A 17,060-nucleotide genomic window follows, 5' to 3' on the forward strand; every position below is an offset into this window, starting at 1 on the left:
CGTGCGCAGAGTGCTGTGCACCGGGACTCCAGGTGGCGACACAGTGCAGTCAAGGTATGAATGGGCCTCGCGCTGGCTTCGCAGCCACTGGGCAAGGCGGCATTGGAAGGATGAGGAACACTGGTCAGCTACCCTGTGCAGTTCTACATATACGTGATGATTTCGCATTCTCACACGTGCGCAGAGTACTGTGCACCGGGATTCTTTGCCGATTTTTGTTTTTTTTTGAGACCTGCTACTAAAAAAGTACGGTACCTCTGAAGAGCTATTACTCCCCACCCCAGGTGACTCCGACCATGACGCCGGCTTAGCTTCCGGGACTAGCGGAACTTTTGAATACAAGTGTCTACTGTTCCCCCAGAAAATGCTGGGATTCCTTTACTTTTGGGAGCGTTCTGCGGGTCCGGGCGTGTGCTTCTTTCCTCACAATGTGGCCGTGAAACAGCAGCGCCTCGTGTGTGTGTTCACGATATTTTGTTGCCTTGAGTACACTTTCAAAGCTGCTTAGATGGCCGTGGAAGCTTGCGTCAAGACAGCGACATCGTTAGGCAAACTAGACAGGTTTACCATCAATGTATCCGCCAACAGCGTGTCCACAACTCGCTGAAACATTGCTGGTGCGGAGCGAAACCCAAATCGCATGATCTTAAAGGCCATCCGGCGTGATGAAAGCTGTATTCTCAGGATCTCTCACGTCGATTTCAATCTGCCAATATCCGCTCTTTAGGCTCATCGACGATATGTATTTGGTTTAGCAGATTCGGTCTAATACACTGTCGGTTCGATAGGATAGACGTCTTCGTTACCTTGCTCAATCGGCGGCATTCGACGCGAGACCGAATTAATGTAGGGAACCGCCTCTCTTTTTTGTCAGGGGTGGTGCACGCTCGTCTACGTCCCTGGTTAAATGCCGCTGAGGGAAAGCATTGTGCTTGGACGCGTTGAAATCCTCACTGTTGTAACGAGAGCTACACTGGGCTACCAGTCGAGCATTTCGCTGTGGGCCAGGGGAGACAGTTGTGCGCATGCGCCATTACCATGGCAACCGGAGAGGAGCAAGGTGCGGCGTGCGCTTCGCCGTCGGAGCCGCGCGTGACATCACGCGGATTAGCAGTTGTGCGCATGCGCCGATACCATGGTAACCAGAGAGACCTCACAGGTGCGCCGCACGCCGCTCTACCACCCGAACCGCGCGTCGCATGCATGCGCAGGATTGCGTATAAAAGGCGGAGATGTAATGGGCGGCTGTATCACAACGTTTGACATGGATGCAGAGAAGGAGAGTCCAGCCGCTTCTGAACGGAGTATAGACAAGAGAAGGTGAACTCTTCCGATCCTGATGTAGTCGCCTATCACTTGGCTACTCAACAAACAGAGAATGAGCGTAAGAAGGCGATAGAGAGCAGCGGAGACGCCCGAACAGAGAGAGGAACGGCTTGCCAAACGGAGATGCCAGACTGCCGAGCGTAATAGACGCCGCATAGCCGCCGAGATGGAGCCTATAGAAGGCGTCAGTCAACGGGAACCAACAGAAGAGGATGTAAAGGCCCGTCGTGTGACTGATCACACCATTCGAGTTTCCGAAAAACGAGCTCAGCCAGGGAAACGTACCTGTCGCTACGTGTATCCTGGCATAGCCGAGCTAAGCCACTGCCATTTTTTTTTTTGTTGTATTCGGCATTGCGAAAGATCTGCTGTATTTTTCAACTGCTTGGGCGCGTTGAAGGAGGACTTCGGCTGGTTAAATACTTCCGGAGGACCGGTGTGAATGGTCACTGATAGCTGGACGTTGAAGGCACTCCACGTGGCGAAGATGTTTTCCAGGTTCTCGAGCCATCCTGACGGGTTCCTCTATTTTAAAGTACGCGTACACTCATGCCGTAGCCTCTTCGTCCGCTCAAGTCGTTGAAAAGCACTCTCTAGAAACGTTGCAGCCATTTTTCGCATGCCGACCCGCAGAAGACTGGGCGGACCCGTGGCTGCCGTGGGGTCGCTTCGGCTTGTGTTGCTCAATGTGGACGTGGCGTGTCCTTAATGTGTTTTATCGTGTGCAGCTGCAGTAGTTGTTCTGGTAAAAAAGCCCTTGGCGGCGGCTGTCGCTGCGGAGCGTTTCTTCGGTATTGAAAGTTTCCGAGTGTTGTGCTCTTGTCAGGTTCAGGCTGGTGCGGCGGCTTTCAGGGAGAAAATCTGAGCACCTCCACATGCAAAGAAGGAGGCGCTAGAGACAGGCAGGCAAGCTAGCGTAGAACTCGAACGAAAAAAAAAACTTTATTGGGCGAACTTTGCCCACAAAAGAAAGTAACTCCGTTGCAGTGATACGCGCATTCTTGACGAACGTCGGGATCATAATGGTCGCGCCATCAAATATTTGTTCTGCGTGAAATCGATTCAGGGGCTCTTTCTGGGCATATATGTTGACGTTTGTCCGGCAGAAAAAGAAAAAAAAATTAAAACTGTTTTCCGAGAAAAGGAAATGGTGCAGTAATTGTCTTTGCATCTCGGTAGCCGAACGCACTAACCACTGAGCCACCGCGGCGGGTTTTGTACACATTTTCCCCGAGTACGTCGGGCGTATCTGACCGTGTTTTTCAAAGTGCGGCCATTTTATATTGCTCGCTCGATCCGCGGTCTGTTCAATTTTGTTCCCGTTGCGCTCCTTTGGTTTGCCATCTACGATGATAGTTATACATTAAGTTGGTTTTAAAATATCTACAATCACTGCCCGGACGATTGGAGTTCGGTGCGCGTACTTGGATCGAGAGCGCAGTAGTTGCTCTGCTACGCGCATGACAAACACACATGCATGGACTAGTCCGGTGCCCCGTTTGCCGCACTACGTTTAGTTGCAGCGTGCGAACTGCAAAATGACTCCTAGCTTCATAATCGTCGAGGCTTTCGTCGTGGACAGCCGTGTTCTCCAGTCGAGTGCCCGCGCGCCGCATCTCTGCTCGCCTGTGACGACAGCTTAGTGGGGTCCGTTCGATTCACGCTAACTTATTCGAACCTCCGGAGGTTTAAACTCCATATACGCTGACTTTCGCGAGAAGACAAAGCTGAGGGCTGGGCGCTTGCCTAGTCATTCTCTAACTACCCAAACAATGTCCCTGTTTACCCGTAAGCGGATCGTTAATGCGTCTGGCTTTCCGGTCCTTCCCCCGTGCAGTGCTGTGGAGCACGTCTTCGCCTCGGCAGGCTCGCCGGCCTGTTCTGTACCTTTTACCATGACTGTGAGATAGGATCCAAGCATTTAGTTGATAGACATCCTGTTTTCCGGTAAATAAGCGTTACGTTTATTTTTTACGGATTGTTCGGCACGGTGAGATGTGCGTTGTGATGGGGACAGGCGCTCGATTCCCAGCACATACACCCGCGCTCAGAGATCGGTGCAGAAGCGCAGACGACGCGGCTGCTTAAATTACGAGCAGGTCGATGTGTCAGATTACGCGACTGTTAACTCTAGGAGCGAAGTGCTGCCGTCGCTTACATGCGACCTGGTGCGAGAGACGGCGGTGCTTGCGCATCTTTAGACATTTCGTAATAAAAATACGGATTGAAGGTCATGAATCAAGGAGCTGCCACAGTCAAGAGGGCTACTAACAGCAAGCAATGAATATACAATTAAACCTCGTAATAACAAGTCGAATGGGGCCCCGCGATTTCTTTGTTACAGCCGTTGCTTCGTTACAGCCGTAGCTTACCTTGGCCGTCGCATGCGAACAGGTGCGTAGACTTAGGACGACCTGGCGATCGTTTAGTATGCCGCCGATGTGTTGAGATAACCTTAAACACGCACACCGAACGCCCCCAACGAGGACGAATACACAAACGAAATATGTCAGCCTCGCCAACGCGCGCGCGCCCGTTTTTCCCGCAGCCCGCATTGACATCTGCGACTGGAAAACGGATTTTAGAGGAGTAATATGTCGTAGATGAGGGGAGATCTATTCCGAAGCTGAAGCCGATATGGACTGCTGTGAAAGATGGTTTATGGGGTTCAACGTCCCAAAACAACTCAGGCTATGAGGGACGCCGTGGTGGAGGGTTTCGGATAATTTCGACCACCTGTGCAGTGCACGGTGCTCGAGCATTTCGCCTCCATCGAAATGCGACCGCCGCGGCGGGGTCGAACCCGCGCGCCTTCCGGTCAGCAGCCGAACACCGCAGGTACTGAGCCACCGCGGCAGCTTTATGTAAAAGCGGCGATTTCGGCTGGCTTCCCCTCATGACGCACGAGCATGCTGGCCGCAACACTTCACTGCAAGACATCAATGTGTTGTGGAGAATGGGTACGCCAAATCGAAAGCGAAAGAAAAAAAAAACAATTTGAAAAGGGCTCTTATGTGCTTCGAAAACAAGGTATCTCAACTTCTTTCTAGTTCATTTCAAACCGCGGGTGGCGGCTTTAGTGTTCGTTTCTTTGTTGCTGAGAATTGCAGACAATGCATGCTCAGATAGAGATAGAGCTTTGAACATGGCAGCCTTCTGGTCACCCAAAATTATCTTGCGCTTTCGTTTTCCACCGCTGTCACTAATCTCAGCCTTGTGAAACCAGCAGCACGCCGATGCCGTTAATTATAAGCGCATTGGCCAATTATGAAACCGTGCACCGGAGAACTTGCTCGTACGGCGCTTGCTTGCAGCAGGCCGTGTGCAGCGAGGAGGTTACTCCACGTGCGGAACTCCGATGATCCTGGTAACTCTCGAGCCGCAACATATAGTGCAGCGGACCGCTTATGGTTTTTGACGAGCGTGGCCGCGGCGTCAAAATGTTGGGGGAGTGACCGGCCCCCTTGCCCCCCCCCCTGTTCTGGGGTCCCTGCCTGTGCCATACGAGATGCCATTGCTCTTTTTTTTTTTTTGCAACACTCCGGATCACAAGAGTGTCTTCTCTCATCAACCACAGTCAGAATGCGGTGTTTAATAAAATGCACCTAATTACAGACCAGCATACTGGTCCCAATTAACATGAGACAGCTCCTAACAACATTGTGCCAGTTTCAATTATGTGCAATGCACCTGCTCGTTCTTTTTCATTTTTAGGTTTGACATCACATACGTCAGATATGCCCCATGTACAACTGGCTGCATGAGGCCCGCTAAAATTAAATTTTATTATGGCTTGGGCACACAACCTGCAAATGACAGGTCTACTTTATATTTTTAGTTGTGCACACAATTCCAGGCTGTGCCTTTCAGCTGATCAGAATGGAAGCAATCTGTGCAAAAGCTACGTGGAAAATATTTTTTGCTGCATCCATGTCGTAGTCGTGCTGTAGCTGATAGTACATAACTGAAGTGAATGTGTTACTACAAGATTCATGAAATCAGATTAGAAATGAAGATGAGCCTGTGATGATTGGGAAAGAGAAGCTCTTACTGTACCGAGAGCATTGAGTAACTAGCCCACACAGGTTTCAGTATTTCTTATAATAGGGCTTGCCTTGATCATCCCATCCCTGCTTAAATCCTGATGCGTGTACAGAATTATGATAATAATTTGCAAGCAGATGAGAATGCATGATGCTTTTGAGGTTCTTTAAGCTAGTTCAGCTGCACAAATTTCATGTAGGCCTGTCAGTATACTTGCATGCCCAAACTATTCGTGGGCCACTTTTGCGATGCTGTGCTGCTACCTGGGCTATGCTTTTGCATGCAGCAACATATGTGAGCAGAACATGCAATGGTACCCCTGTGTTGTTACTCTCTGTGCAGCTGGACTAATGAAGATGTGCGAGTTGTGTGCCGGCACTTGGGCTTTTCGGGTGGCTTGCTGCAAGGCTGGCTGCCACGGCACAATGATTCACGGCAACTGATGTTTGCCAGCCCCAACTGTATTGGAGACGAGCAGAGCCTAGACAGATGTCCAGGATGGGCGCATAGACAGCTGGGAAGTGGAATATGTGGTGAGTGCACAGCCCATGTGGCATTAATGGGGCTGTTACTTAAAAAGATCAATAATGGAGTGCCATATTATCATGTGCAAACTGGTGTGTTAAAATTCACTTACAGATTTTTAGGAGATGTTGAGTACAGTCAACCTTCTCATTCCGTGAATGTACAGTACCAATGAGGAAACTTTCATGACAGAACTACTGTACCATGTGCAGCTTCACTGAAACAGAAGTGAACTTTAAAAAAATTGCTGAAAATTTATGAGGTAGAATATTGGGAACAAAGTGCTTCATATATTTTCTGGTGGCAGTTGGTGGCTTGCCATGCTTTGATAGGACATTCTTGGAGCTTTCAGTATTGGTAAGACTATAGCATGAAAAAAGAGCAAGCCACAACAGAGAAGCACAGAGAGACCAGTGCTACAATCAAATAACCTGTTTACTCTGTCAGTGCTTTGTAGCCAACATAACGTGTCATGTATTTTAGTGTGCTGTGGGTGGGAGCACACATTAGGAAGACTCGGATCTAATTAAAGTGACTGTGAAGACTTGGAGCAATTCTGTACATTTGTATATTTTGCTTGCCTCCATTTAAAATAGGTACAATTATTGGCAATACAGGCATGTAGTAGAAAGTTGCAAAAAGTTTTTGAAAAAAGGTCTAAATAAAGTTTCATAACTTATTACATGGGTATACCAAGTTATAAATAATGGGATAGTGTGTGCTACAGTGATAAAACGAGCTACCACTGATCAAGTATGTGGCCTTTAATACAGTCTGCATTGCCCTATGCAGCCTAAGGGAATGGCAGTGCATGGACGTCTATATTGTCAAGGGCGAGCTTAACGGCATGCACTATGCTTGATCATAATTTTTAATTTCATGCCTTCTGAAAAATGCCCTGGACACCCAGTTTTGCGTATGGCTTGACTGCTCCTGCCTCGTCTCTGTTTTCATCGCCTTCTCTGAAACCAGTGCATCTTGTGCCACGCATACAACACACATGCATCAGTGCACTGAGTGAACTACATATAGAACTCTCCAGCCAGATAAGAACTGAATGATTAGCATCAGTAGCGGCTGGAGACTGATGGCAAAGAACTGTGGTATTACCTGGCACTGTGTGTACGGGTGAGCAGTTTGAGGTCACCTATACAGCATAATGGCATCCGGCCTTATGATAATTCTGTGTCGTAGCGATGTATACTCTAGTGAGCTAGGATATATCATGTGACATGCACTGTATTAGTGACTGCACTACACGTTGGCTGCATTTTGTTTCCTGTTAAGAGGACATTTTAATCACACAAATGGCAAAAAAGGGCTGCTCCAGGAGCAACATGTGACAGGTGTTCTGATGTTTGGCCCTTTGAATTACTTATGCAGCTAGATTTACTTTGTTTTGCCAGTTTAGTCTACACAATCAAATGTTGGCAGCTGCCGGGATCAAATTACTGGACATTTGCAACAAAATGATAAGACTGAATTGAAGCATACAGCATTCAGCTAACGGTGGCCATTTATGCTAACCATCGTCATGTCTCCTTTGAAGCACATGCGTGCAGCTTGCTTTGCACTGTGAAGCTTTGTGTGAAATTTATTGAGGAATGTACCTAAGTCCACTGACATGTCTGGCACTTGAATATATGTCCCCTCACGCTGAGGTTCACATCTGTTTGTATGAAGCTTAGAGGGGTGTCAGAGTGCACTGCCACATATCAAACTTGGAAGAATTATTGCAACCATATGGTAAGGTGCAGGCATAAAACCCAAACTGTTTTATAAAGGTCTCATCCCCAGTTAACTGCTTGCAAACTGTATAAAAACTCTGTGCCATGTTACGTTAGACAGCCAATTTCTTAAGGTCTTGATCTAATATCTGACAACTTTTCGGTGTTCACAGTGGCTAAACGTTGCTCCAGTCCACCACATTTAATCAACAACCTCAGTGTGATCTCAGCCAATACTTCAATGGCTGAACTGAAAGTATACTGTTTGTGTTGTTTTTTGTGGTCCCACAGATTTTCAGCTGGACATCGAGGTTGCCTGTGAGCCAACACTTCAAGAACAAGCAAGGCACTACTGGCGCGGTCTCCATTTTGAGCTTGCCAAAACTGAGTTACAGCAAAAACAAATCAGTCCTAATGATTGGATCAACACAGAAGTGTCACAGTCCATTCTACAGCATGTGGTCATGAAGTATGCAGGTCGCCAGCAAGATGGAAATGCAACAGCAGCTATTCAAGTTTATGGCACGCCACCAGTGATGAAAAACTTGGAAGTGCGCCTGTCAGCCTACCATGGCATTAATGTCACCATGCCAAATCAGCCAGTTGAGATACAGCAGAGTGTTTTCAGTGAAAACAGAGGTTGGTAACTTCTTTGTCAACATACCAGCATTATCAAAATAGCCTTGTATGCAGGGAACAAATGGTATATTTGATAATTGTATGTTGCTCAGTACATTCAGCTGTCAGAGAAATCTGTATGCTGTATAGGTATAGAAACTATGCATAAAAACAGGCTTCTCTTATGCTGTAAAGCAATCTCAAAGGTGGCCACTCCTTATTGTGCTTAGGTCCTTTAATGTTACTTGGGAAAATGTTAATCATGCATTTTGACAAAAACCACTAAGGCGAAGAGACAAAAAAAAATTGCAAATTGTGGGGTATTACAGTCCGATGGGCTATGAGGGACACCGTAGTGGAGGGCTCTGGATTAATTTAGACCACCTGGGGTTCTTTAACGTGCACTAACATTGCATAAAACATGGGCATTTTTGTATTTCACCTTTATCGAAATACGGCCGCCACAGCCGGGATGAAACCGTGACCTTGGGATCAGCAGCTAATTGCCAAGGCCACTGAGCCACAGCAGCGGGTCCAAACCAAAAATAGTTCCTATTCCAGTGTAAGAATAAATACTGTTTGCTGTTATAGCCCGTGTACAGCTGCGGCCAGAATATTACGGAGCACGCTTCGGAGTCTGAAATTTCCCGACGCGTTCCAGAGAGGAGATATGATGGCTTCTTGAGTTCATGCGCAAGCGCACCAGCGGCCTGTGCTAAGATATGTATAAAGTGTATCCTAACTTTTGCTAGGTAAGGCGGGAGAAGAGTTGGATCGCCGAAGCGTGCGCCATAATATTATGACCGGGAGTGTACAACCATGTGATATTAGAAACGCACCAGTACAACACTGCATTGAATTTGAAAGGGATGAAAAAAAAAATTAATAACAACATCAGCTTTTATTTCAGTTTGGATGGTGTGTAATGCATAAAGCTGCAACATTTGTCCCGGAGGCAATATTTTGAACAGTACTTTTGCCTTCACGCCAACTAAACAACTTCATTTTTCTTCCTCGTACCTACATGGCGATTGTTGGAGTGTGCTGGATAATTGTATCGACTGGTCTCCTTAATAGAAAATAAATGGAATATTGGCATTTCATGCTAGGTAAATTACCAGACAGATATTTAAGGACATAATGAGTGACTCGTATGTGAATAAGTTTACACCTTCTTGGCTCCATCTTTATTTGTTGTGCTGCAGTGTTATAAAAACATATGAGGTCTTTTGAAGAATTAATGAGCTTAGACTACCCTGCAGTGTATTACTACTGACAAAAGCAGTCAAGTGCAGTAGTGATAGAGCCAGAGAATAGGGAGATAAGTAGAAACAAAGAATTTAAAAAACCTGGTTGCTTCCCTAGTGTGCCAACTTTGCCTAAGCCAATGTTAGTACACATTTTACGAAACATTAATTTTACATTGTCAAGGAAGTTTGTCCAAGATAAAGGCCACCACATCATGGTTTATCTATATCAGTATGCTCATGCAAGCTTAAAAATTGTGAATTGAGAGGAACTGCACTGTATTAAGCACATTTTATTTATCATTTGTTTTATATTTAAGGTGAAAAGGTAAAAAAATTATGCACATACTTCACTACCTGTGCAGGTTATGGCATCTTCATAAATACAAGCAAAGGAGGAGTCAACTTGTCTGGTGTGAGAGTGATGAAAAATGGTGCTGATGGAATCGTTTACACACGACATGAAACCAAAATAGGGAGCGAGACAAGCTTCTGCGAGTCTTCATCTGTCTCCAACATTCGCTACCCAACAGTTTTTGTTTACCAACTGGACAGAAGAAATTACAAGTCAAGTTGCTTTAGGGTAAGCAGAGCTTACATGTATCTCATTATTTAAGAATGTGCGAGCTCCAGGAGTATTTGCCATAACTGCATCTGCATTCTCCTGTAGGTGCTGCCTGCAGGATATGGAGATCTGGTTTTGACCGTTCATTTCAAGGACATGCAGAGATATGATGGACGAAAGAAACTTGAAGGAGGCACGGTGACAGTGTGGAATGGAAAGCAGAAGCTGGATGAACATAAGTTGGCGCAGTTCACCATTGATAATACCACTGTGCCACAGAGCGTTTCTTCAGAAAAAGGCACCCCTCTCACAATTGAATTCCAGCCACCGAAGTACACATACTCTCATCAGAATGACATTTTTCCTCAGCTGCAGTTTTCTATGGAAGCAGTGCTTGGCGTTGGTGAGTGTATGGTTTACATCCATTATGTTATGGCAGATATAGCTTATTGTTAAAGCAGTGATAATTGGTCAGCTGGGTGTAATTTATTGCTGTATGTGCATAAAATATAAGGCCTAAAAACGATCTTTACTGGTAGTCTGGCTGAAATCAAAATATAATTAATGTCTCCATGGTAATTAAGCAATAAGCAAGTCAACTAGAGCAACCTTAGATGATTAGTATTCATTGTTTTGTTTTATTGGAGCAGAGAAAATGATATGTTTAACCACAAGACTATCAGCATTGATTGCTTTAATTAGAAAACTTATATATTATAGTTTTTTGTTAATTAAACTGCTAAATATGTGCCATTACTGCTCTCACAAAGCCAGTTATTTTTTTCTTTATAGGGAAAGACTACGACCTTAATGTGACTGACTGCCATATCAGTAACAACAATGGACGAGGTATCTGGCTTCGTGATGGAGTGGCAGGTGCAAGTATTGTGGAGACAGAGATCCAGGGCAATACGCATGTTGCTGGTATTCACATAGATGGCGGTGTTGGAGATCTCCTTGTCAACAGAAGCGACATCAGTGGGAACCAAGGCGATGGTATCAATGTTACACATGCTGGTGGTTACAAACACATTCAGCAGTCTTTTATCCACGGAAACTCGAGAAGGGGCATTGCTTTGTGGTTCAATGAAACATCGAACTGGGCCTCTTTTAACTTCACCACCCACATTTCGTTCTCAAACATTTCATCAAATGGTGACATAGGAGTCTTACTTGGCAATGTCTGCAGGGCTGATGCATTCTCGAACATCAGTATGAACACATTTGGAGCAAATGGTGGTCCTGCTGTAGTTTACCAGTCATGCTGGGTAAAAAGCACTGTGAATGGTGAAGCAAAAGTTGATGCCTTGCACATCACACACAATAGGTTTGGAGGTTCAACGAAGTTGTCAGTTCAAATGACACCAGCACTTAACATCAACGCTACGATAAAGCACAACTCCTTCCTGAATCACACATCTGGAGCCTTATGGATTGAAAACAAGGACCATGGAGAACACCTGGAGCACCATGCTGACAAGGTTGCTGAAATCGAAGTTTCTGAGAATGACTTCAAGTTCAATTCTGGAACTTTTGTTGCACAAATTGGACTGGTGCATGGCAGCAGCGTCCAAATCCTGAACTTTCATCATAACAAGCTGGAAGAAAACAGCATTCGACAGCCTTTTGCACGCCTCAATCCACGGTCAAAAGTTGCAGCTGTTGTTGCTGTGACTTCAAGCAACACTGTTATAGAAAGGAACAGATTTAGCAATCCCAGATCAGACTATGAGCTTGGTTCACACCTCGATGACCATGGCAGCATTATCAATGCATCTCTGAACTTCTGGGGACTCGACACTTACACGAACGATGTTTCTGTACGAATCTACAACAGAATTTTTGACCGAAAAGACCGTTACAACTTAGCACCTGTGCAGTTCTTGCAGTATTTATTAAATGGCCAAGACCTTGACACAAAAGAACAAATTTCATCGAACTTCGAAAGGGACAAGATTATGCAATTTCAGACTGCAGGAAATAAAGAGATAGGAGGAGAAGTTATGGGCGATGTCACCCTTGAAAGAGGAGACTACACTGTGAAAAAAGACATTTTTGTGCGACGTGGCTCAAAACTGCTCATAAAGCCAGGAACAAGACTGCAGTTCGAACAGTCTATTGGTATGATGGTTGAAGGAAGACTTGAGAGCGATGGCACTAGTGAGCAAATTGTGTACACTGCACTAAGTGTGCCCATGGAAGCTGATGAAACGGAAACCCTTCCAACAGAAATGCCTAGCTTGAGGCTTTCTTCTGTGACTGAAGGCACCATAGAAGTGACTGTCAATGGAACAACTGGTGGCGTGTGTGCATATGGCTTCACTATTGAGGCTGCTGCCCTTGTCTGCCAACAGCTGGGGATGGTTCTGAGCTCACATGACTGGCTGATGGAGCCAGCATCCCAAGCATCAAGCGGTGGCACCAGTCACATACTTTTTAGCAATGTTCGCTGCAGTGAAATGGACACAGATTTCCTCACTTGCAGACATGAAGTCCTGGGAGAAGATTTCGAAAATTCATGTTTTTCTGAAGTAGGAATTCGCTGTATCAGGCCATCATGGGCTGGTATTCGCTTGGGCGTTCACGCAGAGACTAGTATACTCAAGAATGTTGTCATTGAAAAGGCAGGACAACTTGATTATGCCACACATGTGTTTAAGCCTGCATTACAGGTTGACTTCAATAACCACATCTTGGAAAAACTGAACATCAGAGAAAACACCGATTCTGGAATTGGTTTGATGTGGAATGACATATTTAGGGACATTCACAATCCCGTAGTTAAGTCTTCAGAAGTTTATAACAACAATCGCCATGGGATACTAACAAGATCTCAAGGTGTGGACATAACAGAGAACAGGATCCAAGGGAACCGTGGTGGTGGAGTTTGGTATGACCCTGTCTTCACAAAGCGTGAGCAGAGAGATGCAGTGCGTTGGGCTGAAGACACAGCCACAGTAATTTCAGACAACATACGGTTGAACCCCGATGAAAGGCACTACATACGAGTAGCTGAAGCAAGTCCCAACACAAGAAGGGAATTTCGAGTGTCTTGTGAAGATAAGCGCGCCATTGGAATCATGGTAGTGGACCCCATCAGAGAAGACTCAACTGAAACTCTCCTGATTAGAAGAGGCCAGGATTTTGAAGACACATCAGCTCCCATGTGGGACATCAGAAAGAATTTAACATCATTCCCTTTGAGAGAAACAGGGTTTATTGTTACACTCAGATATGAAACAGGATCAGCGCCTAAAGGAGGTGCCCTGCTGATGATGACAGCGGTCCAGCCTCTAGGTAAGTGTGCTGCGAGTCCACCACTGAAAATGTTACGTCGCATGTGGCAGCTTTGTGTTGTGTGCTGTGCAGACCAGTTTGCTTTAAAAGTGTTGCTGGGCTGTCACAACTGTCAAAGCATTGTAGAAATTTGCATTGTTGGTATATATGGTGTCCTTTTGTCTGCCATGTGCTTCAGGTGCTCGTCGAATGCCATGCACTGGGTTTTTCTGCAAGGACACAGGTTGGCAGTAGTTGCTCTCTATCCTTCTTTTTACCCAATGTTCTGTTTCTTCATTGATGCATGCTACTAAGCATACTTGTGCAGTGTTGATGGCAGCAGTGTCAGCCTTAAAAATAATTATTAAGTATGGCGGAATTTTGTTGTGGTAATACTAAGCAAAATACTTACAACATGAGGAGTTTTACTATGAAGGGTGGAATTCTTTAACATTTACAGATTTTTATTTGAAAAACTATGAGAGACATGTTAGTGCATTCTGTGCAGGTTGATTGTACAGCAAGGCAGACATTATGTACATAATAGAACTCAATGTTTAGATGATTAATTAACTAATCAACTTTTTTTATTCTTTATTTTTGGGGGCAAGATAATGTTGTGAAATTGAAGGCTGTCAACAATGAAGGTGAGCCCAGTTTTTGAATTTTTCTTAATTGGCAATGTGGTTCTAAGTATCAAATATCAAAAATACGCATTAGAAAGCTCGTTGAGTTGGCTCTCCCGCATTGCATATGTATAAAACGTTCACGCTCCGATTTCTTATGCATCAAATATGGATGCCGTTTGTGTATTTCAGTATATAGAAGTAGTTACCGATTTTGGCGACTGTACCACGTGCAGCAACGCGTTTTATAAATATGCAGTGAAGGAAAGCCCACTCAATGAGCTTTCAAACACGCATTTGTGACGTTCGATATTTCGAACCACATTGGCGAGGAAAATATTTCTGAAAAGCTGGGCTCACTTCTGTTTTGACAAGCTTCAATTTCGTAATGTACTCTTGCCTCCCAAAAATCTAAAATAAAAAAAAAATTGGATTAGTTATTTCTAGTTAATTTATTAAGTCTGATTATTGAGCTCTACCACGTACATAATGTTCGCCTTGCTGTACAATCCATCTGCACCGACTGCACCGATGTATCCCTAGCAGTTTTTAAAATAAAAAGCCATAAACATTTAAAAAAAAAAACACCTGGTATACTAAAGCTTCTTGTACTACAAGAAGCTAACTCCAAAACCTTACTTTGCCATAATGGTTCCGTAAAGACAGAACAAAAAGTTGATTAGCCTGCCAGCAAATGTCATGATTATGAAAGCACATATTACCTTTGAACGCCATTTAACACTTTTCTAATTATGCCTTAAGCAAGCATGTTTGTGCTTTGCTAAGATTGGCTCCACCTCTTCATTTATTTTTTTTTTTTTTAGTATAATTGATCTCCTTTCAAATTTTTCTGCTTGAAGAAATGTTTGGAGACAGAAATGCCACTGCCCTACTTATTAAAGCATATAGTGTTTTTTATGCCTCCACATATTTAGAACGAGATCCCTGCGAGTTGTCAACGGCTAGAAAAGCAAAATTCACTTACTCTCATTTAAAATGACAAAACCCTGCTGTGCAGCCTTGCAATCGATGTTAACACACCGAGAGAGGCCATAAGCATGCAAGCTGAAACATAAGCCTGCTGTGACAGCTGAACTGAAAAGTTTCCAGAAAACAGCTCTCATATACTCATATATATGGCAGGATCATGTTAGTAGTTAACAGTTAAAGCTTGGATTTAAGCCTAGCAGATGCACAGAAGGAGCATATTCCCAATGTACAGTGACACAACTGAGACCACATTAACTACAGGTGTATTGGCTTTGTACAGTATATTGTACAGTATATTTTTTTTTCCATTTATCTGGTACTAGTTTGGTTTTATGAGGCTTAACATCCCAAAGCGACTCAGGCTATGAGGGACGCCGTAGTGAAGGGCTCCAGAAATTTCGACCTCCTGGGGTTCTTTAACGTGCACTGACATCACAGAGTAAACGGGCCTCTAGAATTTCGCCTCCATAGAAATTCGAAAGCCGCGGCTAGTATCGAACCTGCGTCTTTCAGGTCAGCAGCCGAGCACCATAACCACTGTGCCACCCTGCTGGCATCTGGGACTAGTGTTTGCTTTTACCGTGGGCATAGCTGCGCTAGATGCACTTACTATAAAAGTGCCTACTGTATATGGTCATAGAAGGAGAAAAGTGAAAAAGAAAGCACATCTTTAAGCTATGCCTGCTGATAACATCACTCTGAACTTTAGCCTTTTTCTCGAGAAGTGCTCAATGCAGTAGAGCAATGCTGCAGTAAACAAGGGCACCTCTTACAAGGAATACTATATCAATGCCAGAGTGCACAAGAAAATTTGCATTGATGCTTGCAGTAGAGTGGTTCTTTACTGGTCCTATTTAACAAACCATGCAGAGGGAAGTCAGCCTTTCTCTGTTCTGCCAAAGGCTCTGTCTTTCACCTATTTCAAGTTCTAGTGGTAATGATTTTCTCTTTAGCTGCAACTAATAAAGGGAAAAGTTTGGTTAAAACATTTGTTTATATTTTCCTTAACAGCCACAACTGATAGTCATGTGAAGTTCAGTTAGTGAAACGTCTAAAAACTTCCCACTTAAGAGCAATCATAGAATGGTACAGATAGAGCTAGTTTTTAATGAATAGAGTAAGAAAAAAAACTAAGGATGTAAATTTCTGTGATAAGTGGATGCATGACATGTTGTGTTCACAGATTTTGAAAATACACATTAATAAAGCCTTTGGTGACTGACTGCAAGTCTGTTAAAACGCATGTAATAAGATGCGTAAAAACTGTGATGGCGAGCTTTATTGTGTGATGGTGGGCATATAGCCGCATCTGTTTATACCTGCACAATACCAGACGTACACATTGCATGTAGAGCATTGGTCACCAAATATATTGTAAAGCATAGGCAAGTGCTGCGCTATATTGAAAACGCCAAAAGGCTGACAAAAGAAGCATGAGAGACATGTCAACATAAGGGCGACGTCATGAATTAATGCTATGGCATAATGTTCCATGGCAATTTGAATCTTTTGGGCTGCTGTTAAATGTTACAAAACATGCAGCATCTGCAGTACAGTGCCTCTGCATGTTCTACTGTGATGATTAGTTCATGCATGTTTGGCACCATCCGCACTAGTTTGTGTGCTAACTGTGTCTTACATACCTGCTGATTCAACAGGCCAAGCCCAAATGCTGGAATACAAGCTCAGGCTGAATATCAAAAGTAACATAATAGAAGGCTGTGGCTGGGGTTTTGGAAGCAACCACTACAACAGAGATATTGCCCCAGATGAAGCATTCTACTACCATCGCTACAGCAATGAAACAGTCCACCTGGTAAAGAACACTATTACGGAATCTCGACAACATGCTGTTCATGTTTCGTCACCATTATGGGATCCTCTCACCTCTTCATTGGCAGAGATAGTCTACAACCTCACAGGTGAGAAGTGACCGTATCATGAATTTTCATGCTGCATGTTCTTACTGCAGCTGATGCCATGCCGTATTGTGAATGTTCGCTGAAAATACTCTCTGCAACATACAGCTTACGCAAAGTGGTATTGTAGACATTTCACCAAAAACTGCTTGTGTAGTAGAATTGCATGTGTGGATAAAAAAAGGCTAGCTGGTATT

The 17,060-nt window shown here is 44.4% G+C and overlaps 1 protein-coding gene across 2 annotated transcripts in view; it reads left to right on the top strand.

Moving 5' to 3' along the window:
- The window catches only part of bark (C-type lectin domain-containing protein bark beetle), a 73,866-nt gene that overhangs the window by 46,050 nt on the left and 10,756 nt on the right, over positions 1-17,060 (top strand). The window contains exons 3-9 of one of the 2 annotated variants that reach the window (XM_077646311.1): positions 5,713-5,903; positions 7,914-8,261; positions 9,853-10,070; positions 10,158-10,455; positions 10,845-13,349; positions 13,528-13,572; positions 16,603-16,866. In XM_077646311.1, coding sequence (XP_077502437.1) covers positions 5,713-5,903; positions 7,914-8,261; positions 9,853-10,070; positions 10,158-10,455; positions 10,845-13,349; positions 13,528-13,572; positions 16,603-16,866 — 3,869 coding nt within the window. The remainder of the gene's footprint in view (positions 1-5,712; positions 5,904-7,913; positions 8,262-9,852; positions 10,071-10,157; positions 10,456-10,844; positions 13,350-13,527; positions 13,573-16,602; positions 16,867-17,060) is intronic. The other variant, XM_077646312.1, reaches the window with a different exon arrangement.

The sequence above is a fragment of the Amblyomma americanum genome, chromosome 1, assembly GCF_052857255.1.
Source record: "Amblyomma americanum isolate KBUSLIRL-KWMA chromosome 1, ASM5285725v1, whole genome shotgun sequence".
In the NCBI taxonomy this organism is placed as follows: domain Eukaryota; kingdom Metazoa; phylum Arthropoda; class Arachnida; order Ixodida; family Ixodidae; genus Amblyomma; species Amblyomma americanum.